The sequence below is a fragment of the Scyliorhinus canicula genome, chromosome 16, assembly GCF_902713615.1.
Source record: "Scyliorhinus canicula chromosome 16, sScyCan1.1, whole genome shotgun sequence".
Classification (NCBI taxonomy): Eukaryota; Metazoa; Chordata; class Chondrichthyes; order Carcharhiniformes; family Scyliorhinidae; genus Scyliorhinus; species Scyliorhinus canicula.
In genome coordinates this window covers 92,270,631-92,295,044 of record NC_052161.1, presented here as the reverse complement: position 1 = coordinate 92,295,044, position 24,414 = coordinate 92,270,631, and the positions used below count along the sequence as shown (strand labels likewise).

Sequence of the window (24,414 nt, the reverse complement as noted above, 5' to 3'; positions counted from 1 at the left end):
AATCAGCATCAATAGGGCAACAGTACTCAACAAACTATTGGGATTGAGGGCAGACAAGTCCCCAGGGCCTAATGGCCGACATTCTAGGGTGCTAAAGGAAGTGGCAGTAGAGATAGTGGATCCATTGGTTATAATATTCCAAAATTCCCTGGACACGGGAAAGGTTCCAGTGGATTGGAAAATGCTAATATAAAGTCCTTATTCAAAAAGGGAGGGAGGCAGAATTTGGGAAATTACAGACCAGTTAGTTTGACATCTGTTGTTGGTAAATTATTAGAATCAATTATTAAGGAAGTAGTATCAGGACATTTGGAAAGTCAAAACGCAATCAGTCAACATGGTTTTATGAAGGGCAAATAGTGTTTGACTAATTTGTTAGAGTTCTTTGAAGATGTAACAAGCAAAGTGGATAATGGTGATCTGTCGATGTAGTATATTTGGACTTCCGGAAGGCGTTTGATAAGGTGCCGCACAGAAGGTTAATACACAAGGTTATATCACATGAGGCTCGGGGAATTTATTAGCTTGGATAGAAGACTGGCTGACGGACGGCAGACAGAGAGCCGGGATAAATGAGTCTTTTCCTGGATGGCAAGATGTAACTAGTGGGGGGGGGGGCACAGGGTTCGGTCCTTGGGGCCCCAACTATTTACAATCTATATTGATGACTTGGCTACTGGATAGAAGGTTCTATAGCCAAATTTGCAGACAACAATAAAATAAGTGGGACAATAAGTTGCAATGAGGAAACACAAGCCTTACAAATGGATACAGATAGGTTCAGAGAGTTTGCCAAAATGTGGCAGATGGAGTTTAACATGACTAAGCATGAGGTTATGCTTTTTAGTCAGAAAAATGTGAAGGCAACTTATTATCTATTATGGAGAGAGACATGTGGGATTCTCCGGTGCAGAGCGACCTAGGATTCTCCGGTGCAGAGCGACCTGGGTACCCTTGTGCCTGTATTGCAGAAAACTAGCATGCAGGTACAGCAGACGATAAAGAAAGTGCATGGAATGTTGGCACTTATTGCTAAAGGAATAGAGTATAAAGGTAAGGAAGTGTTGTTGCAACTGCACAAGGCATTGGTGAGACTGCACCTGGAGTACTGTGCACAGTTTTGGTCCCCTATTTGAAGAAAGATGTAGTGGCATTGGCGGCAGTTCAGAGGAGATTCACGAGATTAATTTCAGAGATGAGGTCTCTTTGTATGAAGAGAGATTAAGCAGTTTAGACCTATACTCTCGAGTTTAGAGAAATGAGGGATGATCTAATTGAGATATATAAGATAAAAGGTACAGGTAAAGTAGACATTGAGTGGATGCTTCCTCTTGTAGAGCACTCTAGAACAAAAGGTCATAGTCTCAGGATAAGGGATAGCAAATTTAAAACAGAGATGAGGAAAGACTACTTCTCCCAAAGGGTCGTGAATCTGTGGAGATCGCTACCCCAGATTGCGGTGGATGCTGGGACCGAGTAAATTTAAGGAGGAGTCAGACAGATTTTTAATTGGTAATGGGTTAAGGGTTATGGACCGGGCAGGACAATGGAGATGAAGCCATGATGAGGTCAGCCATAATTGTATTGAATGGTGGAGCAGATTTGAGGGTCTGAATTGCCTACTCCTGCTCCAAGTTCTGATATGCTAAGAATGCATTGGCAATTCCACCTTCCAGCTCTTGTAGGTAACAGCACATCACGCACATATCTGGTATTTTTGATTAATAAGGGGATTTATTGATTAATATAGAGATCAGGAATTATGGGGAGAAAGCAGGAGAATGGGGATGAGGAACATATCAGCCATGATCAGGTGGGAGAGCAGACTCGATGGACCAAACAGCATAATTCTGCTCCTATATTTTATGGTCTTATCAGTTCAGTGAAAGTTTACTGGACTAATACCAGGAATGGGCGAGTTGTCTTATGGGGAACAGTTGGAGAGGTTAGATTTGTATCCACTAGACTTCCGGTGGCGGCCATGGAGTGAGTGGTCGCTTATTTAGTAGCTCCCGCTCGTGGTGGACCTTTATTGCCGACTTATGGGGGATTTGTTCGGTAAAATAGGAGACTGGTTAGGTGGAGGAGAAGAATCTCCCACCAGTTTATGGTTTTGTGGACCAGAAGTGGTCTGAAAAGGAGAGATGGTTGGGCAAAGAAGGAGTGGAGTCTGCAGCACAGAAAAACATGGCGGAGGCTCAGGGACTGGGATTGCCGGCCCAGTGGTCAATGGAACAGCTGGTGGAATTTCTTCCGGAGAGCTTCGCCAAGCCAAGGTAGGAGTACCTGGACCTGGTTAAGACGGGGACTGACCAGGTGGAGCAAATATTGGAAGCCCAGGGCCAGGCGATCCAGAAGGTGGAAGAGGTGTGGCAGAGCACGAGGACCAGCTAACCACAATGACGGCGGAGATGGAGCTGATGAGGGACCACCAGAAAAGGCTGCAAGAGAAAGTGGAGGATCTGGAGAACAGGTCGCGTGGGCAGAACCAGAGGATAGTTGGCCTCCCGGGGAGCAGCGAGGGATAGGATGCAGGGGCATATGTGGCACGGATATTCGAGAAGCTGTTGAGGGGGGGGGGGGAAAGGCGCATTTACTCGGCACTTCGAGGTGGTTAGGGTACACAGAGCGCTTATGAATGAGCCGCTGAGGGCGATGGTGATACAAATGCACCGGTTCCTGGACAAGGAACAGATCTTGAGGTGGGCCAGGCAAACGAGGAGCTGCAAATGGGAAAATAACAAGCTGCACATTTACCAGGACTTGGTTGCGGAACTGGACAAAAGTACAGCGAGCTTCAATAAAAATAAATCGGCCCTCTTCAAGAAGGGCGTGAAGTTTGGCATGCTGTACGCAGTTCGTTTGTGGGTCACTTGGGGGGGGGGGGGGGGGGGGGGGGGGGCGAGTAACTCTGTACCTATGCAGCTAAATTTCTTTTCTCTTTGGGTTTTGTATGTATTGTTTTTGTACCACATTTTGGGCCGTTGCTCTGTTTTGCATGCGGGTTAACTTTGCTGCTAATTGGGGATGATGGGTGGAATTTTCTTCTTTGTGTTTGTTGGGGTTTGTTATGTTCGAGTGTGGCGGGGGCGGGGGGGGTGTCAGTATCAGTGGGGAGTAGGATGCTTGGCGCCATGGGTTGGGGCTACCACGGCTAGCTGGGCGGGGTAGCTCACGGAACCACAGTGGGAGTGAGCAGGTGGTCAGGGGGGTTGGGATTGTTATTTTGTTATTAGGAGGGGAGGGGGTGCGATGGGGGAATTGTTCTGCTGACTGGCGCTTGGGGACAAATTGGAGGTTGATGACGGTGGATGCCCGAGGGCTGGCCTGAGGAGGCGAGGGACGCGGGAGGAATAAGAAGGGTGATGGTTGATCGGTTTTGGGGGGGGGGGGGGGGGGGGGTTGCCTCCCCCCCCCCCCCCCCCCCCACCCCCGCCCCCCCCCCCCCCCCCCCCCCCCCCCCCCAAGCTGATCACATGGAATGCGAGAGGGCTGAATGGGCTGGTCAAGAGGGCTCACGTGTTCGCACATTTGAAGAGTTTGAAGGCAATGCTACAGGAGACACACCTGAGGGTAGTGGATCAGACGAGGATGAGGAAGGGGTGGGTCGGGCAGGTATTTCATTCGGGGCTAGACTCTTAAACTATGGGGGTTGCGATCTTGATCAATAAGCGGGTGTAATTTATGGTAGGGAATATAGTGGCGGACTCAGGGAGTGGATATGTTAAGGTGAGTGGGAAGCTGGAGGGGTTGCTGGTGGTATTAGTAAATATTTACGCACCAAACTGGGATGATGCGGAGTTTATGAGGCAGGTGTTGGGAAATATTCCGGACCTGGACTCTCATAGGTTGATCATGAGAGGGGGACTTTAATACAGTCATTTATCCGAGGTTGGATCGATCTTGTTCAAGGACAGGGAGGGTACCAGCCACGGCAAAGGAGCTAAAGGGGTTTATGGAACAGAGCTGGGGAGGTTAGATCCGTGGAGGTACGGACGATCAAGAGCGAAGGAGTTTTTTTTTCTCACATGTTCACAAAGTGTACTCCTGGATTGACTTTTTCGTTCTGAACAAGGTTTTGCTGGCGAGAGTGGTGGATGCCAAGTATTCGGCGATTGTTGTGAAGGACCATGCCCGACACTGGGTGGATTTATGGGTTAGCAAGGAGGGGGGTCAGTGCCGGCAATGAAGATTGAATGTAGGCCTGTTAGCGGATGAGGGGTGTGCGGGCAGGTGAGGAAGGCCATCCAGAATTATTTGGAGATAAATGAGACGGGGGAAGTTTCGGCTGCAACGGTATGGGAGGCACTGAAGGCTGTAGATAGGGGGGAGCTGATTTCGGTACGGGCTCATAGAGAGAAGGTGGAGCGGGCGAAGATGGAGAGGCTGGTTAGGGAGATACTCCAGGTGGATAGAAGGTATTCTGAAGCCTCGGAGGCAGGGTTGTTGATGGAGCGGCAGAAGCTACAGATGGAATTTGGTCAGATATCCACAGGGAAGGCGGTGGGGCAGTTGAGGAAGGCAAGAGGGACGATATATGAATATGGTGACAAGGCCAGTAGGATACTAGCACACCAGCTCAGGAAAAGGGAGGCGGCTCGGGAGAGTGAAGGACAGAGGAGGGAATACGGTCTTGGACCCAGCGGGTGTTTTACAGTCGGTTGTATGAGTCGGAGCCTCCAGCTGGGGTGAAGGGGATGAGACAGTTTTTGGAAGGGTTTAAGTTTCCGAAGGTGGAGGGAGGGTTGGTGGAGAGGTTGGGATCCCCGATCGGGATTGTAGATGGAATAGAGGGATTGGAGGCCATGCAGTCGGGTTAGGTCCCGGGACCAGATGGCTACCCAGTGGACTTTTCAAGTGGTTTTCTGGGATGGTGGGCCCGCTGCTGGTGAGGACATTTAATGAGGCAAGGGAGCGGGGAGGTCTTCCACCAACAATGTCACAGGCTTCGATCTCATTGATCCTGAAGTGGGAGGAGGACCCAGAGCAATGTGGGTCATACAGACCAATCTCCCCACTGAATGTTGATGCCAAAATTCTGGCCTCGAGGATCGTGTTCCGGGAGTGATAGGGGAAGACCAGACGGGGTTTGTCAAAGGCAGGCAACTAACGGCCAATGTTAGAAGGCTCCTGAATGTGATCATGGTGCCCTCTGAGGGGGTTGGAGGCAGAGGAGGTGGTCGCTATGGACGTGGAGAAGGCCTTTGACCGGATGGAATGGAATTATTTGTGGGAGGTCCTGGGACGGTTTAGGTTTGGGCAGGGCTTCATTGACTTGATTTGGTTGCTGTACCAGGCAACGGTGGTGAGTATGAAGACGAACCTCGGATTACTTTAGACTGCACTGGGTAACAAGGCAAGGATGTCCCCTCTCCCCACTGTTGTTTGCCTTGGCTATAGAGCCATTGGCGATGGCGCTGAGAGTGTCAAAGGACTGGAAGGGGCTAGTCCAGGCGGGATGGGTGGGAGTGGGAAAACACAGGGTCTCATTATATGCAGGCGACCTATTCCTATATATTTCTGATCCCGTTTGGGAGGATGGGGGAGATTGTGTTGATCTCAGGGGAATTTGGACAGTTCCCGGGGTACTGATTAGTAAGAGTGAGGTTTTTGTGATCCAGGCGAGGGGGCAGGAGAGGAGACTGCGGGAGTTGCTGTTTAAAGTGGTGGGAGGTAGTTTTCGCCACTTGGGAATTCAGATGGGAGCGGCTACATAACATAAATTTGGCCCTGTTAGTTGAACAAATGAAGGAGAACTTTCAGAGGTGGGACATGCTCCCATTGTCACTGGCTGGGAGGGTACAGACCTTAAAAATGACGGCCCTCCCGAAATTTTTGTTTGTTTTCCAGTGCCTCCCTATTTTTATACCAAAGGCATTTTTTAAGCGGGTGAATAGGGTGATATCTGGGTTTGTGTGGGCGGGTAAAACCCTACAAGTAAAAAATAGTACCTGTTGGGAGCGGAGCCGGGGGGGGGCGGCACTGTCGAACTTTAGGAACTATGACTGGGTGGTAAATGGGAAGATGTGAGCTGGTAAAGGAGTTAGAGGCGGGTTTGTGGGAGGATGCCCTGAGCAAAGTTAACGCGACTTGATCATGTGCCAGGCCCAGCCTGCTACAATTCAAGGTGGTTCACTGGGCACACATGGCGGTGGCCTGGATGAGCAGGTTTTTTGGGGTGGAGGACAGGTGTGTGAGGTGTGCAGGAGGCCCCGCAAATCAGGCCCACGTCTTTTGAGCATATCCGAAGCTTAGGGGATTCTGGCAGGGATTTTCAGATGAGGGTGGCTCCGAGTCCAGAGGTGGCAATTTGTGGAGTGTTGGAAGGCCCGGGAGTCCAGGGGGCAAGAGAGGCTGAAGATTTGGCCTTTGCCTCCTTGGTAGCCTGGAAACGGATCTTACTGGCGTGGAGGGACTTAGAGCCCTCAAAATCAGGGGTATAGGTTAGCGTCATGGATGGGTTTCTCAGGCTTGAGAAAATTAAGTTTGCTCTGAGAGGTTCATCATTAGGGTTTGTTCGGAGCTGGCAACCGTTTATCAACTTCTTTGGAGAAAACAAAACTTCGCAGATTCAATAAGTGGGGGGGGGGGGGGGTTTAGGAAGTAAGAGGGGATCGCGGGAATTAGGCTATTTTTGTCTGGCTTAGGCGGGAACAGTGGGAGATGGAGGGGGTTGTTACGCACTGCATTGTGTTTACATTTCTACTTGTATCGTTTGTTGTTATAAAACCATAATGCCTCAATAAAATGTTTGTTGAAAAAACGATTTCTATCCACTCGAGTTTAGAAGAGTGAGAGGCAACTTGATCGAAACCGGAATGTATTGACAGGATGGATGTGGAATCCTGAGGGATATTGACAGAGTGGATGTGGAATCCCGAGGGATATTGACAGGATGGATGTGGAATCCTGAGGGATATTGACAGGGTGGATATGGAATCCTGAGGGATATTGACAGGGTGGATATGGAATCCTGAGGGATATTGACAGGGTGGATATGGAATCCTGAGGGATATTGACAGGGTGAATATGGAATCCTAAGGGATATTGACAGGGTGGATATGGAATCCGGAGGGATATTGACAGGGTGGGTGTGGAATCCTGAGGGATTTTGACAGGGTGGATAAGGAATCCTGAGGGATATTGACAGGGTGGATATGGAATCCTGAGGGATATTGGCAGGGTGAATATGGAATCCTGAGGGATATTGACAGGGTGGATGTGGAATCCTGAGGGATATTGACAGGGTGGATGTGGAATCCTGAGGGATATTGACAGGGTGAATATGGAATCCGGAGGGATATTGACAGGGTGGATGTGGAATCCTGAGGGGTATTGACAGAGTGGATGTGGAATCCTGAGGGATATTGACAGGGTGAATGTAGAAAGGATTTTTCCCCTTGTGTGAGAATCTAAAACTAGGTGTCATGGTTTAAAAATGAGGGGTTTAAATTTAGGATGGCAATGAGGATTCATGCTCTCTCTCTCTCCCTCACTTTCTGCCATTCATTCTCTCTGTCACACATGCTCAAACTCTCCACCTCCCTCTCAGTCATTCACTCTCTTCCTCACTCTGTCTCACTCTCTCTCCCCCCCTCTCTTTGTCACACGCTCCCTCGCTCTCTCGTCCTCTCCCATGTTACAATCCCAGTTTGTGTCAGGAATTCCAGATGAATCCCTGGTTGATTAAGTAACAGGAACCTGGATAAGGGTTTCGAAGTCTCCAATAGCGTTGCCCATGGAGACAGGCTCTGACCAGGGGTTCTGACGTCTGCAGAATTCCAAAGCATTCTCGTGAACTCTGTAATTGTATCCAGAGAGGTCGCGGACTGGCAGCAATGAATAGACCTGCAGATAACGGAGACAGGAAATCGTCAACAGGGTGAAGATCTGAAGATTCATTCCTCACTCGCCTGAGGAGCACACCCCACAGTGAACCCAAACTGCCGGCGGTTTTACAGCTTATTCAACCAGGAGAGGATTCACACAGCAACTCACAGCCAATTCAGCCTTCACCATATAGAATCCCAACAAGTATCAATAACTTAGGGGTGGGGTGACAGGAGGGGTGCAAACGGTGTTTAATTATTTTTAAATGGTGACCATTTCTAGCACTCAGTAGAATTATTGCTGAGATGCAGCTAGAGAAGGATGTTGAAAAAGGGAAGTTTGTTAGCTGATTCATCCCCCTCCCTAACCCAGGGTCACGGGACAGGGATTAGGAGCAGGAACCCGGGCTGATTCGCCCCCTCCCTAACCCAGGGATCACTGGACGGGGATCAGGAGCAGGAACCCGGGCTAATTCGCCCCCTCCCTAACCCAGGGATCACTGGACAGGGATTAGGAGCAGGAACCCGGGCTGATTCGCCCCCTTCCTAACCCAGGGATCACTGGACGGGGATCAGAAGCAGGAACCCGGGCTGATTCGCCCCCTCCCTAACCCAGGGATCACTGGACGGAGATCAGGAGCAGGAACCCGGGCTGATTCACCCCCCTCCCTAACCCAGGGATCACTGGACAGGGATCAGGAGCAGGAACCCGGGCTGATTCATCTCCCTCCCTAACCCAGGGTCACTGGACAGGGATCAGGAGCAGGAACCCGGGCTGATTCATCTCCCTCCCTAACCCAGGGACACTGGACAGGGATCAGGAGCAAGAACCCGGGCTGATTCATCTCCCTCCCTAACCCAGGGTCACTGGACAGGGAACAGGAGCAGGAAACCGAGCTGATTCACCCCTTCCCTAACCCAGGGTCACTGGACAGGGATCAGGAGCAGGAACCCGGGCTGATTCACCCCTTCCTAACCCAGGGGTTACTGGACAGGGATCAGGAACCCGAGCTGATTCATCCCCTCCCTAACCCAGGGATCACTGGACAGGGATTAGGAGCAGGAACCCGGGCTGATTCACCCCCTCCCTAACCCAGGGATCACTGGACGGGGATCAGGAGCAGGAACCCGGGCTGATTCACACCCTCCCTAACCCAGGGATCACTGGACGGGGATCAGGAGCAGGAACCCGGACTGATTCACCCCCTCCCTAACCCAGGGTCACTGGACAGGGATCAGGAGCAGGAATCGGACTGATTCACCCCCCCCCCCCCCCCCCCCCCCCCCCCCCCTCCCCCCAACCCCCTCCCGAACCCAGGGGTCACTGGACAGGGATCAGGAGCAGGAACCCAGGCTGATTCACCCCCTCTGGGTCACTCCTCTCTGGGTGTGAGTAGCTCCCTCAGTTCTAGTCGGGTTGGGTCCTGGGTATATCTCGCCCCCGGCGAGAGTAGCCTCTGTATCTTACACTGTCTCGGGAAAGCTCCTTCTCAGGTTTGAGGAGTAGGACACTGCGATCGACAACACGTAGTCCACACAGAGAGTCCGGGGCAGCATGAACATCAAGACTGACGTGACTTTTAGGCAGGTCTTCAGCCACTGAGAAATGGAGAGACACCTAGAGGGAGAAAGGAGAGAATGGAGATGAGTACAGGAGATGGAGAGACGGAGAGACAGAGAGAGGGAGAGAGTGACAGAGAGAGGGAGTGAGTGACAGGGAGAGAGAGAGAGAGAGCGAGAGACAGACCGAGGAAGAAAGAGACACAGACAGAGGGAGAGAGAGAGAGACAGAGGAAGAGAGAGAGAGAGGGAGGAGAGACAGAGGGAGAGAGAGCGAGAGAGACAGAGTGAGAGAGACAGAGTGAGAGAAACAGAGTGAGATAGTGACACACAGAGGAAGAGAGGCACACACACAGAGGGAGAGAGAGAGAGAGAGAGACACACAGAAAAAGAGGAGGGGAGAGGGAAAGCGATGGAGAGAGAGAGACAGACAAAGAAAGGGAGAGACACAGACAGAGGGAGGGAGAGAGAGAGAGAGAGAAAGACAGAGGGAGAGAGAACACAGAAGGAGAGAGAGTACATACACACACACACACACAGAGACACACACAGAGAGGGCGATAGGCAGACGGGGAGAGAGAGAGAGAGAGAGTAAGACAGAGGGGGAGAGAGATAGAGAGAGAGTGAGAGTGAGAGAAAGAAATGGGCAGTGAGTGAGGCAGAGATTTTGAGAGACAAAGTGTGATGGAGCAGGAGTGGAAAGAGAGATTGCAATAGTGAGACAGAAGGAAAGATGAAGTAAGGGAATGTGACAGAGTGGGAGATGGCGAGAGGGAGTGTGTAAGTGTCCTTCCTGCTGAATCCCTTATTTACCCTGTCTTTATTTTTGCTGTCATCATTTTGATCCAGGGCTGCTGAATGGACATGTATCTTTAATGGGCATGTATGTTTAATGGGCATGTATCGTTAATGGGCATCTATCTTTGAGTCAAGCAACAGAGAGAATTAGGAATTCAAAACGTTGCAACATAGTATATGGTGCTGCTAGCTTTGGATAGCAAGGTCCAGACTTCTCAGCACCTGAGAGATGGGATTGAGACGCGGTACGATTGATTGCTGGTGGCCAATGAAATGTCCAAAAGGCTGTATTATGGCCGTAACAAATGGTGATTGGGTGCAACTCTTCTCTTTAATAAATTTAGAGTACCCAATTCTTTTTTTTCAATTAAGCTGCAATTTGGTGTGGCCAATCCTCCAACCCTGCACATCTTCGGATTATGGGGGTGAGACTCAAGCAGACACTCGGGAGAATGTGTAAACTCCACATGGGATCGAATCTGGGTCCTCGCCGCCGTGATGCAGCAGTGCTAACCACTGCGCCCACCTTGACGCCCCAATTGGATCCTACTCGAGTGGAATGTTTTTCAGAGACCTTGGGGAGCTCAGTGATGGAATCCGGGACACTCAGGGGAAAGGACCCTCTCTCTCTTCTCTCCCTGTCCAGAAAGGATGTGAGTGCTGTATTCCTGAACCTACAGAGATCTGAATGAAGCTGCAGTGAAAACCTTGATCTGAAAACAACATTTGAAGAGGAGAAAGATGCTGGAAACAACCATCTGAAACTGAGACTCTTGTTCTATTTACTTACGATTCTCACCCCTCTCCTCCCCTTTGTGTTTGTCTGTCTTGTGTGTGTATCGAGGGTGGGGTTGAGTTAAAGTGGAGAATTAGGATTTAGATAATAGTCAACCAGTTATATTTGCTGCATAATTCAGGGTGTCGTAACAAGTATGCCAGAGCAGAAACAAAGATGTAAATAGAGAGAGGGAGTATGACAGAGCAGATTGAAGACACAGGTGCAGAGGAGTAGGACAGAGCAGAAAAAAGGGCTGAATAGAGAAGGGAGTGAGGTAGAGCAGATTGGAGGGAGGATGGAGAGAGGGAGTATGATATACCAGATTGGAGGGGAGCTGGAGAGGGATTGTGACAGCAGATTAGAGGGGAACTGGACAGAGGGAGTGTGACAGAGCAGGTTGGAGGGGGAGATGGAGAGAGGGAGTGTGAGAGCAGGTTGGAGATAAAAATGGAGAGTGTGTGTGACACAGCAGAATTGAGGGGAAGTTGGAGGGAGGGGTTGAGACAGACCAGAATCAGAGGGAAAAATGGAGAGAGGGAGTGGGACAGAGCAGTTTGGAGGGGGAGATTTTGATTTAGATTGATTGTCACAGATGTTGAGGTACAGTGAAAAGTATTGATCTGCATACAATCCAGGCAGATAGTTCCATGCATGAAAAAAAAGACATACGATAAATACACAATGCAAATACATAGACACAGATATCGGTTGATGCATACAGACTATAGTGCTACAACAGTAGAGAGATGCATAGAGAGATCAGTTCAGTCCATAAGAGTGTCATTTAGGAGTCTGGTAACCGCGGGGAAGAAGCTGTTTTTGAGTCTGTTCATGCGTGTTCTCAGAATTTTGTATCTTCTGTCCGATGGAAAAGGTTGGAAGAGAGAATGACCCAGGTGGGAGGGGTCAAAATGATTATGCTGCCTGCTTTCCCAAGGTAGTGGGAGGTGTAGGCAGAGAGTCAATAGATGGGATGTGGCTTCACGTGATGGACTGGGCTGTGATCCCAATTCTCTGTGATGCATAGTCTCTTATGATCTTGGGCCGAGCAGTTGCCATAGCCAGATAGAACATAGAACATAGAACATTACAGCGCAGTACAGGCCCTTCGGCCTTCGATGTTGCACCGTCCTGTGAAACCCTCTAAAGTCCCTCTACACTATTCCCTTATCATCCATATGCCTATCCAATGACCATTTGAATGCGTTTAGTGTTGGCGAGTCCACTATTGTTGCAGGCTGGGCATTCCACGCCCTTACTACACTCTGAGTAAAGAATCTACCTCTGACATCTGTCCTATATCTAGCTCCCCTAAATTTAAAGCTATGACCCCTCGTGCTGGACATCACCATCCGAGGAAAAAGGCTCTCACTGTCCACCCTATCTAATCCTTTGATCATCTTGTATGCCTCAATTAAATCACTTCTTAACCTTCTTCTCTCTAATGAAAACAGCCTCAAGTCCTTCAGCCTTTCCTCATATGATCTTCCCTCCATACCAGGCAACATCCTTGTAAATCTCCTCTGTACCCTTTCCAATGCTTCCACATTCTTCCTATAATGTGGCGACCAGAACTGCACGCAATGCTCCAAATGCAGCCGCACCAGAGTTTTGTACAACTGCAACATGACCTCATGGCTCCGAAACTCAATTCCTCTACCAATAAAAGCTAACACACCGTCTGCCTTCTTAACAACCCTCTCAACCTGGGTGGCAACTTTCAGGGATCTATGGACATGGACACCGAGATCTCTTTGCTCGTCCACATTACCAAGAATCTTACCATTAGCCCAGTACTCTGTCTTCCTGTTATTCCTTCCAAAATGAATCACCACACACTTTTCTACATTAAACTCCATTTGCCACCTGTCAGCCCAGCTCTGCAGCTTATCTATGTCCCTCTGTAATTTGTCACATCCTTCTGCACTGTCCACAACTCCACCGACTTTAGTGTCATCTGCAAATTTACTCACCCATCCTTCTACACCCTCCTCCAGGTCATTTATATAAATGACAAACAGCAGCGGCCCCAAAACAGATCCTTGTGGTACACCACTAGTAACTGGACACCAGTCAGAACATTTCCCATCAACCACCACCCTTTGTCTTCTATCAGCTAGCCAATTTCTGATCCAAACTGCTAAATCACCCTGAATCCCGTGCCTATGTATTTTCTGCAATAGCCTACCGTGGGGAACCTTATCAAACGCTTTACTGAAATCCATATACACCACATCAACTGCTTTACCCTCATCCACCTGTTTGGCCACCTTCTCAAAGAACTCAATGAGTTTTGTGAGGCACAACCTGCCTTTCACAAAACCATGTTGACTATCTCTAATCAAATTATTCCTTTCCAGATGATTATACATCCTATCTCTTCTAAACCTTTCTAAGACTTTTCCCACAACAGAAGTAAGGCTCACTGGTCTATAGTGGTTATCTCTACTCCCCTTCTTGAACAAGGGGACAACATTTCCTATCCTCCAGTCCTCTGGCACTATTCCTGTAGACAAAGATGACTTAAAGATCAAAGCCAAAGGCTCAGCAATCTCATCTCTAGCTTCCCAGAGAATCCTAGGATAAATCCCATCCAGCCCAGGGGAGTTATCTATTTTCACACTTTCCAGAATTGCTAACACCTCCTCCTTATGAACCTCAAGCCCTTCTTGTCTAGTAGCCTGTATCTCAGTATTCTCCTCGACAACTTTGTCTTTTTCCTGTGTGAATACAGACGAGAAATACTCATTTAGTACCTCACCTATCTCCTCGGACTCTACGCAAAACTTCCCACTACTGTCCTTGACTGGCCCTACTCTTACCCTAGTCATTCTTTTATTCCTGACATACCTATAGAAAGCTTTAGGGTTATCCTTGATCCTACCTGCAAAAGACTTCTCATGTCCTCGCTTGGCTCTTCTTAGCTCTCTCTTTAGAGCCTTCCTAGCTAACTTGTAACTCTCAAGTGACCCAACTGAACCATCACATCTCATCCTCACATAAGCCTCCTTCTTCCTCTTGACAAGTGTTTCAACTGCTTTAATAACCCATGGTTCCCTCGCTCGACGACTTCCTCCCTGCCTAACAGGTACACACTTATCAAGGACACGCAGTAGCTGCTCCTTGAACATGCTCCACATTTCCACTGTGTCCATCCCCTGCAGTTTTCCTCTCCAGCCGATGCATCCTACGTCTTGCCTCATCGCATCATAATTGCCTTTCCCCCAGCTATAACTCTTGCCCTGTGGTGTATACCTATCCCTTTCCATCGCTAAAGTAAAGTAAAGTAAAATAGGATGCTTTCTATGGTGCATCTGTAAAAAATTGGTAAGAGTTAATGTGGACATTGGGAATTTCCTTAGTTTCCTGCGGAACTGTTGGCACTGTTTTGCTTTCTTGCTCGTAATGCCAACACGAGTGGACCAGGACAGATTGATGGTGATGTGCATACCGAGGAATTTGAAGCTATCAACCATCTCAACTTCGGCACCATAGATGCTGACAGCGGTGAGAATGACACTTTGCTTCCTGAAGTCGATGACCAGCTCATTCATTTGCTGACATTGATGGAGAAATTGTTGTCATTGCACCATGCCACTAAGTTCTCTATCTCACTCCTGTATTCTGACTCATCATTCTTTGTGATCCGACCCAGTATGGTGGTGTCGTCCATAAGACCATAAGACATAGGAGTGGAAGTAAGGCCATTCGGCCCATCGAGTCCACTCCGCCATTCAATCATGGCTGATGGGCATTTCAACTCCACCTACCAGCATTCTCCCCGTAGCCCTTAATTTCTCGCGACATCAAGAATTTATCTATCTCTGCCTTGAAGCCATTTAGCGTCTCGGCCTCCACTGCACTCCGCGGCAATGAATTCCACAGGCCCACCACTCTCTGGCTGAAGAAATGTCTCCGCATTTCTGTTCTGAATTTACCCCCTCTAATTCTAAGGCTGTGCCCACGGGTCCTCGTCTCCTCGCCTAACGGAAACAGTTTCTTTGCGTCCACCCTTTCTAAGCCATGTATTATCTTGTAAGTTTCTATTAGATCTCCCCTTAACCTTCTAAACTCCAATGAATACAATCCCAGGATCCTCAGCCGTTCATCATATGTTAGACCCGCCATTCCAGGGATCATCCGTGTGAATCTCCGCTGGACACGCTCCAGTGCCAGTATGTCCTTCCTGAGATGTTGGGCCCAAAACTGGACACAGTACTCCAAATGGGGCCTAACCAGAGCCTTATAAAGGCTCAGTAGCACATCGCTGCTTTTATATTCGGCAGCATCGTCAGCAAACTTATTGATGGCTATTGGAGCTGGATTTTGCCACCAAGTCGTGTGTGGACCAGGAGTATAGCAGGGGGCTAGGATGGATAGAGGCATGTGATAGAGCAGATTGGAGGGGGAGATGGAGAGAGGGAGTGTGGTAGAGCTGAAATGGAGATCTGGAGTTCTGCTCACCTTGTTCCGGAAACATTTGGAAACCCGGAATTTTGAGCTGTCACCAATTGTTTCCCCATCAGGGAGAACGGCAAAGACCAGGAGGCGAGCAACCGGAGAGAGATCAGCATTGATCGGGATAGAGAGGTGGAGATGTCCTTTTATACCTGGGGAGGGAGAGAGAGAGAGAGTAAGAGAGGGTGAGAGAGGGAGAGAGAAAGGGGGAGAGAGGTGGTGAAAGAGTGTGAGAGAGAATACGAGTGAGAGAGTAGACAGAGACACAGATGCAGTAAAGACCAGGAGGCGAGTAACCAGAGAGATATTAGCATTGATCGGGAGGGGTGGAAATGTCCTTCTGAACCTTGAGAGAGAGAAAGAGCGAGAGAGACAAAGAGAATGGTAAAGACCAGGGGGATGGATTCTCCGCCGGAGGGATGCTCCGTTTTGTCAGCAGCCTGAGATTTACCTGACGGCAAGGGGCTGCCCCACAATGGGAAACTGCATTGACCGGCCGGCTTAACAGAGCATCCCGCCGATGGGGTAACCTGAAATGTGGCGCGGCGGGGCGAATCCAGCCCCATGAGTTGAACAAGCAGAGCGATATCAGCATTGATCAGGAGAAAGTGGGGGAGAGTGAGTGAGAGGAAGAGCGACTGAGTGAGATTGAAGGTAGAGAGTGTGAGAGAGAGAGGGTTAGAGAGAAGGAAATGAGAGAGGGAGAGGGTGAGGGGGAGGGGGAGAGGGGAGTGTGAGGGGGAGAGGGAGAGGGGAGTGTGAAAGAGTGTGAGAGAGTGTGGGAGAGAGAGAAAGGGGAGAGGGAGAGTGAGGAAAAGTGATAGAGAGAGTGAGAGTGAAAGAGACACAGAGAATGGTAAAGACTAGGAGGTGAGCAACGGAGAGATATCAGCATTGTGAGTGAGTGTGTGAATGACAGAGTGAGTGAGTGACAGAGTGTGCGCGACAGACACAGAGAGCAGTACAGACCAGGAGGATAGCAACTGAAGAGATATCAACATAGATCGGGAGAGAGCGGAGGAAATAACCTTCTTTAACTGGAATGAGAGAATGTGAGAGAGTGAGATTGAGTTAGAGAGAGGGAGCGACAGAGTGAGAAAGTGAGAGTGAGTGAGAGCGAGAGAATGAGAGGGAGAGAGTGCGATAGCATGAGAGAGGGAGAGTGAGAGAATGTAAGAGTTAGAGTGTGAGAATGAGAGTGAGAATTAGAGAAAGAGAGTGAGAGTTAGTTAGTGAGAGTTAGCGAGAAAGAGAACAAACAAAGAACAGTACAGCACAGGAACAGGTGCTTCGGCCCACCAATGCACCGATCACATGTCCTATCTAGACCACCCGCCTGTATCCTATCTAGATAAGTCTTAAAGGTCGCTCATAAATCAGCCTCAACCACCTCACTTGTCAGTGCATTCCAGGACACCACCACCCTCTGTGTAAAAGACTTCCCCCCACATATCCACTGAACCTTTCCCCCATCACCTTGGACTTGTGCCCCCTTGTGATTGTCATTTCCGCCCTGGGAAAAAGTATCCAACTGTTCACCCTATCTATATTCCTCATCATTTTATAAACTTCTATCAAGTTGTCCCTCAGCCTCCGTCTTTCTAGAATATAGAACAGAGAACATACAGTGCAGAAGGAGGCCATTCAGCCCATCGAGTCTGCACTGACCCACTTAAGCCCTCACTTCCACCCTATCCCCGTAAACCAATAACCCCTCCGAACCTTTTTGGTGACTAAGGGCCAATCCACCTAACCTGCATGTCTTTAGACTGCGGGAGGAAACCGGAGCACCTGAAGGAAATCCACGCAGACATGGGAAGAACGTGCAGACTCCGCACAGACAGCGACCCAAGCTAGGAATTGAACCTGGGAACCTGGCACTGTGAAGCCACAGTGCTATCCACTTGTGCTACCGTGCTGCCCATCTTCTAGGGAGAACATTCCCAGTTTATTCAATCTCTCCTCATAGCTAATACACTCCATACCAGGCAACATCCTGTTAAACCTTTTCTGTACTCTCTCCAAAGCCTCCATGTTCTTCTGGTAGTATGACCATAATTGGACACAGTATTCCAAATGTGGCCTCACCAACATTTTATAGAACTGTAACATAATTTGCGAACTTTTATACTCAACACCACATCCTTTGAAGGCCAAATGCTTTCTTTCCCATCATTTCCATCTTTGCCGCCACTTTTAAGGCTATGTGGACCTGCATGCCCAGATCTCTCTGTGTGTCTATGCTCCTGATGGTTCTGTCATTTATTTTATAGCTCCCACCAAAATGCATCACCTCATATTTGTCCGGGTTAAATTCCATCTGCCATTTGCCCGCCAATTCTGCAGCCTATCTATATCCTGCTGTATTCTCTGACAATCTACATCATTATCCGTAACTCCAGGAATCTTAGTATCATCCGCAGACTTGCTAATCAGACCAGCTATGCTTTTTTCCAGTTCATTTATATATATTACAAACAGCAGAGGTCCCAGTACTGATCCCTGCGGAACACCAGTATTACAGACCTCCATTTAGAAAAACACCCTTCCACTGCTACCCTCTGTCTTCTATGGCCAAGCCAGTTCTGAATCCATCTAGCAGTATCAGGGATGTGGAGGTGTGCTATCAGGGTTTCAGGGGAGGTAGAACATAAGGGTCTGGAGGAGGTGTTGTAGTATCAAGATTTGTGAGAAGTGCAGTGTAAGGGTTTGGGGCTCATCTCGTTCAAGGGTTTGGAGGAGGTGGAGTATCAGGGTTTGGAGGAGGTGCAAAATGAGGGGCTGGCTTCTCCGTTAGCCGACACCAAAATCGGGAAACGTGACTGGGCGGAGAATAGCTTCCGACGCCGAAATCGAAGTAGACGCCGGTTTGACGCCGAATCAGGATTCTCTGGCCCCCCCAAAAACGATGTAAACCTGGCGCTTGTCACGCAGCCTGAAAGTACAGTAGGCATTTCATTAGCGGGCCTGACACCCGATCGTCCGCGGCCTCCGCGATTCAGCGCCTTGGATGGGCCAATTTCCCGATGGCGTGTTTCTAATGTGCTTTTCAAAATCGTGAACTTGGTGTCCTGGCTGCTGAGCGAAAGAGAGAAGGTAGGAAGTGGCGTGGGGTGACTGCGGGCTTCCGGCTCGGACACCAGACGTGCTGGCTGCGGTGGGTGGGTCCTGCCAAGGCCTAGGGAGGGGAGGAGGAGGGGTAGGGGGCAGACCAAGCAGCCAGGGAGCCCCCTCACAGGACAGGGTGATGCCCAGGCACCGACCGCCATTACGGCGGCCATCTTGCTAGCCACCTACCCCGGCCCTTAGGTGCATACAGTGACAACGGCCGTATGGATGGGTACCCCCCCACCCCGAACATCCCACCCAACCGGCAGCCACCCACCGGGTGACCACCCAGGGCCACACCGGCGGCAGCCCCCAGTGAGGGCAGTGCCAGCCAACGGTTCCTCTGGCAGCAGGAACGGACGCCAGGGCCGGGGCACCGACAGGGCCAGAATGTGGAGGGGGGGACGGGGGTGGTGGGGGATGTGGAGATAGGCATGGGTGGGGCCCGCGGTGCCAAATGGGGGCCACCATGTAGCCCATGGCACCTGTTTGGGCACAGGAGTATGCACCATGCTAACATGTTTGCCTTTCACTCCCTGCAGAAAATAATGGCTTTCTGCAGGGAAAGCCTGCAGAAAGGTTACTCTGCGATGCTGGCCGCCATGGCAATGGGCGCAGCTCTGCATGAAGCCCTGTGGCAGCTTGAACGGGGACCGCTCAGAGAGGAGGCAGAGACTGCAGCAGAGGAATGGGCTGCAGAGGGGCAAATGGCAGCCGCTCAGGCTCGAGGGCCGCTTGTCCGACAGGCCGAGGAGGGGGAGGAGGAGGTTCAAACGAGGCACCGGATGAAGCCCCGCGTGTACCAGCACCGCATGTCATTTGAGCAGCTTCTGGACCGGGCATGCAGAAGGAGACTGAGGATGAGGAGGGAGACTGCCAGACATATCTGCCAGCTGATGGCACACCTGGCACTGCAGAAGTATGGGGGAGGACACACGCTCCCACTGGGCGTCAAGGTGACGATGTCGCTGAATGTCAGCAGGTCTGTGACCATCAGATGCGCATTGTGCACATCTGCACCCGATACTCTGGCAGTGGACATGACTCCTTCATACTGACAGTCGGTGATCCCCGACATGCTCGAGGTGCAGCCCCCCCCCGGCTGCGGAGCTGGTTGCTGGGCTACAGGGGTTACCCGTTGCGGTCATGGTGCCTGTATGGAGGCAGCAGACTGACACGGAGACCCGCTACAATGATGCCCTTAAGGCGACCAGGGTGTTCTCGAGAGATACTTCAAGGTCCTGAAGATGCACTTCAGGTGCTTGGATCACTCAGGAGGGGCCCTCCAGTACGAGGCTTGGAGGGTCGGCCGCATCATGGTGGCCTGCTGCGTCCTCCACAAGATAGCCCAGCGGAGGAGCGATGTGCTGGAGGAGGATGAGGAGGAAGGGCAGGCCATGATAGATGAGGGGGATGATGGAGAGGGGGGACAATGAGTGGGACATGGGGCCCCGGCAGTCACTGGAGGCAGCACAATGCTATCGCCAAGGCCAGCGTGCATGGGAAGCACGCGTCGCTACACGCTTCACAGATGGCGGGGGGGAGGGTGGGTCACTTGCCCAGTGAGTGGGCCACATCCCTCTGGGATGGGATCATGTCCCTCTGGGTGTGGGCGACATCCCTCTGGGTCTGGGTCACCTCCCTCTGTGACTGGGCCATGCAGGCCTGCGCCCAGGGCAATGTTGCCGACACTCTCAGCAATGGCCTGGTGTGACTGGGCCACGCTGAGGAGCGCTGCTGCAATCTCCAGGTGGCTCTGGCACATGGCTGCCTGTGTGATGACAGCCCTTGCCTGGGCCCCGGCGCATGCCTGCACAGAACGCCCAAGGCCTTGCACACGCTGACCCATATCCGACACCATCACCCCCATTGCCTGCACCGCGGACGCCACCTGTGTGGCTTTGGCCTGGGCAGCGTGCATCACCGGCACCACCCCCTGCTCCTGCACACGGATGGACTCCTCCATCTGCGCCCGCTGGATGCCGACCGTCATTCCCTTCCGTAGTCCCTGGACGAGCCCTCCGACCTTCGGCCCCTCGGCTGCTCCTACCTCCATCTGCTGTACCAGAGCGACTGTGTGGTGCACATTAGATAGTGTCCCAGGAGCCTCTTCACTCATGTGCCCAGCCGCGGTGATGGTGGAGGGTGTTGGAGACAGCTGTGACGGAAAGTCTGTGTCCACCTCTGAACCGCACTCCAGGGTCTTCTACGCCTCGGGCAGAGGACTGGTGTTCAGGCATCTCTCCCAGTCGGTGCTATGCCATCTGGAGGGCACCTGCTCTGGCACTGGTTGGGTGTGGGGGGCTCTGGATGGACCGGGCCCCTCTCCGGCAGGTCCTGTAAGACACAGGACGACATGTGTGGTTAGACAGCCGGATGGGGGTGAGGCTTGAGAGTGAGGGGGGTGTAGGGGGGTTGAGACGTGAGGGGGTTGTGGAGGGGGTTGAGGCGTGGGGGGGTTGTGGAGGGGGTTGAGGCGTGGGGGGGTTGTGGAGGGGGTTGAGACGTGGGGGGGTTGTGGGGGGGGGGTTGAGGTGTGAGGGGGTTGCGGAGGGGGTTGAGGTGTGGGGGGGTTGTGGAGGGGGTTGAGGCGTGGGGGGGTTGTGGGGGGGGGGGGGTTGTGGATGGGGTTGAGGCGTGGGGGGGTTGTGGGGGGGGTTGTGAAGGGGGTTGTGGAGGGGGTTGAGGCTGGGGGGGTTGTGGAGGGGGTTGTGGAGGGGGTTGAGGCGTGGGGGGGTTGTGGAGGGGGTTGAGGCGTGGGGGGGTTGTGGGGGGCTGATGGAGTTGGGAGAGGGGCACACATGTGTCACGAGGATCCGCAACGAGACAGGGGGTCTCACGTCCTCGCCCGCCGCGACCTCTGCGTTGGTGACCTCCCTCTCCTCTGGGCTGCTGACCACATCTAATGCCCGATGCTCGGGCATGGTGAGGGGACACAGGTCTGGTGGTCCCTCCCTGGTCTTCTCCTGCTCCCAGCAGTTGTGCGCGGCCTTGTCTGGGGGGGGGCAAACACAAACAACGACAGTGTTAGACATTCTGGCACATGCAGCCCAGGGCCTCAGATGATGGCCTCGGTGGTCTGGTCACCCGGCCATTGCGGCTGGCATGTGGGGCAGGGTGGGGATCTGGCCGTCCCCCAGGCGGGGATCCGGGTTACATGTGTATGGGGGGTTGGTGCCAGGGGCACAGCGCTGCCTACTCACCCTGACCACCCTGATGGGTTGTGCAGTTTCATCCTGCACTGGATGACAGTCTGGGCGACTTTGTCAACTGCGCTGACCGCATCTGCCACCTGCACCCAGGCACAGCGAACGGCAGCACCTGATGACCTTCCTCCCGGGCCGGGGTGCAGCACCATCCACCTCTCCTCCAGCTCAGCATCTAGGAACAGCGGCGCTGCTGCCTTTCCAGCCATGTTGGCTGCGACGGTGTGTGTGTGTGTGTGTGGGGGGGGGGGGAAAGAATCGTTGAAGTGTGGCTGCAGCTGCGTGGCAATCATGGAACCGGCAAAACCGGTGCCGTAAGACTTGCAAACGGTTGCGTTTCACGTGACGACGATGCTAGCCCCTATAAAGATGCTGAATCGTTGCACCTATTGCGGCGTTTTTGCTGTTGTGCAAGTCCACAGTTTTCCCGACAGCGTCAGCAATTCGTCTCAGAAATGGAGAATCAAGCCCCAAGGGCTTTGGGGAGGTGTAGTATCAGGGTTTGGGAGAGGTGTAGTATTAGGGTTTGGGGGAGGTGTAGTATTAGGGTTTGGGGGAGGTGTAGTATCAGGGTGTGGGGGAGGTGTAGTATCAGGGTTTGGGGAGGTGTAGTATCAGGGTTTGGGGGAGGTGTAGTATCAGGGTTTGGGAGAGGTGTAGTATCAGGGTTTGGGGAGGTGTAGTATCAGGGTTTGGGGGAGGTGTAGTATCAGGGTTTGGGGAGGTGTAGTATCAGGGTTTGGGGAGGTGTAGTATCAGGGTGTGGGGGAGGTGTAGTATCAGGGTTTGGGGAGGTGTAGTATCAGGGTTTGGGAGAGGTGTAGTATCAGGGTTTGGGGAGGTGTAGTATCAGGGTTTGGGGAGGTGTAGTATCAGGGTTTGGGAGAGGTGTAGTATCAGGGTTTGGGGGAGGTGTAGTATCAGGGTTTGGGGGAGGTGTAGTATTAGGGTTTGGGGGAGGTGTAGTATCAGGGTTTGGGGGAGGTGTAGTATCAGGGTTTCGGGGACGTGTAATATCAGGGTTTGGGGGAGGTGTAGTATCAGGGTTTGGGGGAGGTGTAGTATCAGGGTTTGGGGAGGTGTAGTATCAGGGTTTGGGAGAGGTGTAGTATCAGGGTTTGGGAGAGGTGTAGTATCAGGGTTTGGGAGAGGTGTAGTATCAGGGTTTGGGGGAGGTGTAGTATCAGGGTTTGGGGAGGTGTAGTATCAGGGTGTGGGGGAGGTGTAGTATCAGTGTTTGGGGGAGGTGTAGTATCAGGGTTTGGGGGAGGTGTCATATCAGGGTTTGGGGGAGGTGGAGTATCAGGGTTTGGGAGAGGTGTAGTATCAGGGTTTGGGAGAGGTGTAGTATCAGGGTTTGGGGGAGGTGTGGTATCAGGGTTTGGGGGAGGTGTAGTATCAGGGTTTGGGGAGGTGTAGTATCAGGGTTTGGGGGAGGTGTAGTATCAGGGCTTCGGGGACGTGTAGTATCAGGGTTTGGGGGAGGTGTAGTATCAAGGTTTGGGGGAGGTGTAGTATCAGGGTTTGGGGGAGGTGTCATATCAGGGTTTGGGGGAGGTGGAGTATCAGGGTTTGGGAGAGGTGTAGTATCAGGGTTTGGGAGAGGTGTAGTATCAGGGTTTGGGGGAGGTGTAGTATCAGGGTTTGGGGGAGGTGTAGTATCAGGGTTTGGGAGAGGTGTAGTATCAGGGTTTGGGAGAGGTGTAGTATCAGGGTTTGGGGGAGGTGTAGTATCAGGGTTTGGGGGAGGTGTAGTATCAGGGTTTGGGGGAGGTGTAGTATCGGGGTTTGGGGGAGGTGTAGTATCATGGTTTGGGGAGGTGTAGTATCAGGGTTTGGGGAGGTGTAGTATCAGGGTTTGGGGGAGGTGTAGTATCAGGGTTTGTGGGAGGTGTAGTATCAGAGTTTGGGGGAGGTGTAGTATCAGGGTTTGAGGAGGTGTAGTATCAGGGTTTGGGGGAGGTGTAGTATCAGGGTTTGGGGGAGGTGTAGTATCAGGGTTTGGAGAGGTGAAGTATCAGGGTTGGAGAGATGTAGTATCAGGGTTTGGGGAGGTGTAGTATCAGGGTTTGGGGAAATGTAGTAGTATCAGGGTGTGGGGGAGGTGTAGTATCAAGGTTTGAGGAAGGTGTAGTATCAGGGTTTGGAGAGATGTAGTAGTATCAGGGTTTGGGGGAGGTGTAGTATCAGGGTTTGGAGAGATGTAGTAGTATCAGGGTTTGGGGGAGGTGTAGTATCAGGATTTGGAGAGGTGAAGTATCGGGGTTGGAGAGATGTAGTATCAGGGTTTGGGGAGGTGTAGAATCAGGGTTTGGGGGAGGTGTAGTATCAGGGTTTGGGGGAGGTGTAGTATCAGGGTTTGGGGGAGGTGTAATATCCGGGTTCGATGGAGGTGTAGGATCAGTGTTTGGATTTGGGAGAGGTGTAGTTTCAGTGTTATTAGGAAGGTATGTTCCATGGCTTGGGAGAGGTGTAGTATTAGGGTTTGGGGGAGGTGTAGTATTAGGGTTTGGGGGAGGTGTAGTATCAGGGTTTGGGGGAGGTGTAGTATCAGGGTTTGGGGGAGGTGTAGTATCAGGGTTTGGGGGAGGTGTAGTATCAGGGTTTGGGGGAGGTGTAGTATCAGGGTTTGAGGAGGTGTAGTATCAGGGTTTGGGGGAGGTGTAATATCAGGGTT

At 51.5% G+C, this 24,414-nt stretch overlaps 1 protein-coding gene across 1 annotated transcript in view; it reads right to left on the bottom strand.

Annotated features, from left to right (window-relative positions):
* The window catches only part of LOC119951034 (pregnancy zone protein-like), a 151,126-nt gene that overhangs the window by 78,310 nt on the left and 48,402 nt on the right, over positions 1–24,414 (bottom strand). The window contains exons 15-17 of the mRNA XM_038774068.1: positions 15,430–15,575; positions 9,298–9,447; positions 7,702–7,848 (exon numbers count right to left, since the gene is read on the bottom strand). Coding sequence (XP_038629996.1) covers positions 7,702–7,848; positions 9,298–9,447; positions 15,430–15,575 — 443 coding nt within the window. The remainder of the gene's footprint in view (positions 1–7,701; positions 7,849–9,297; positions 9,448–15,429; positions 15,576–24,414) is intronic.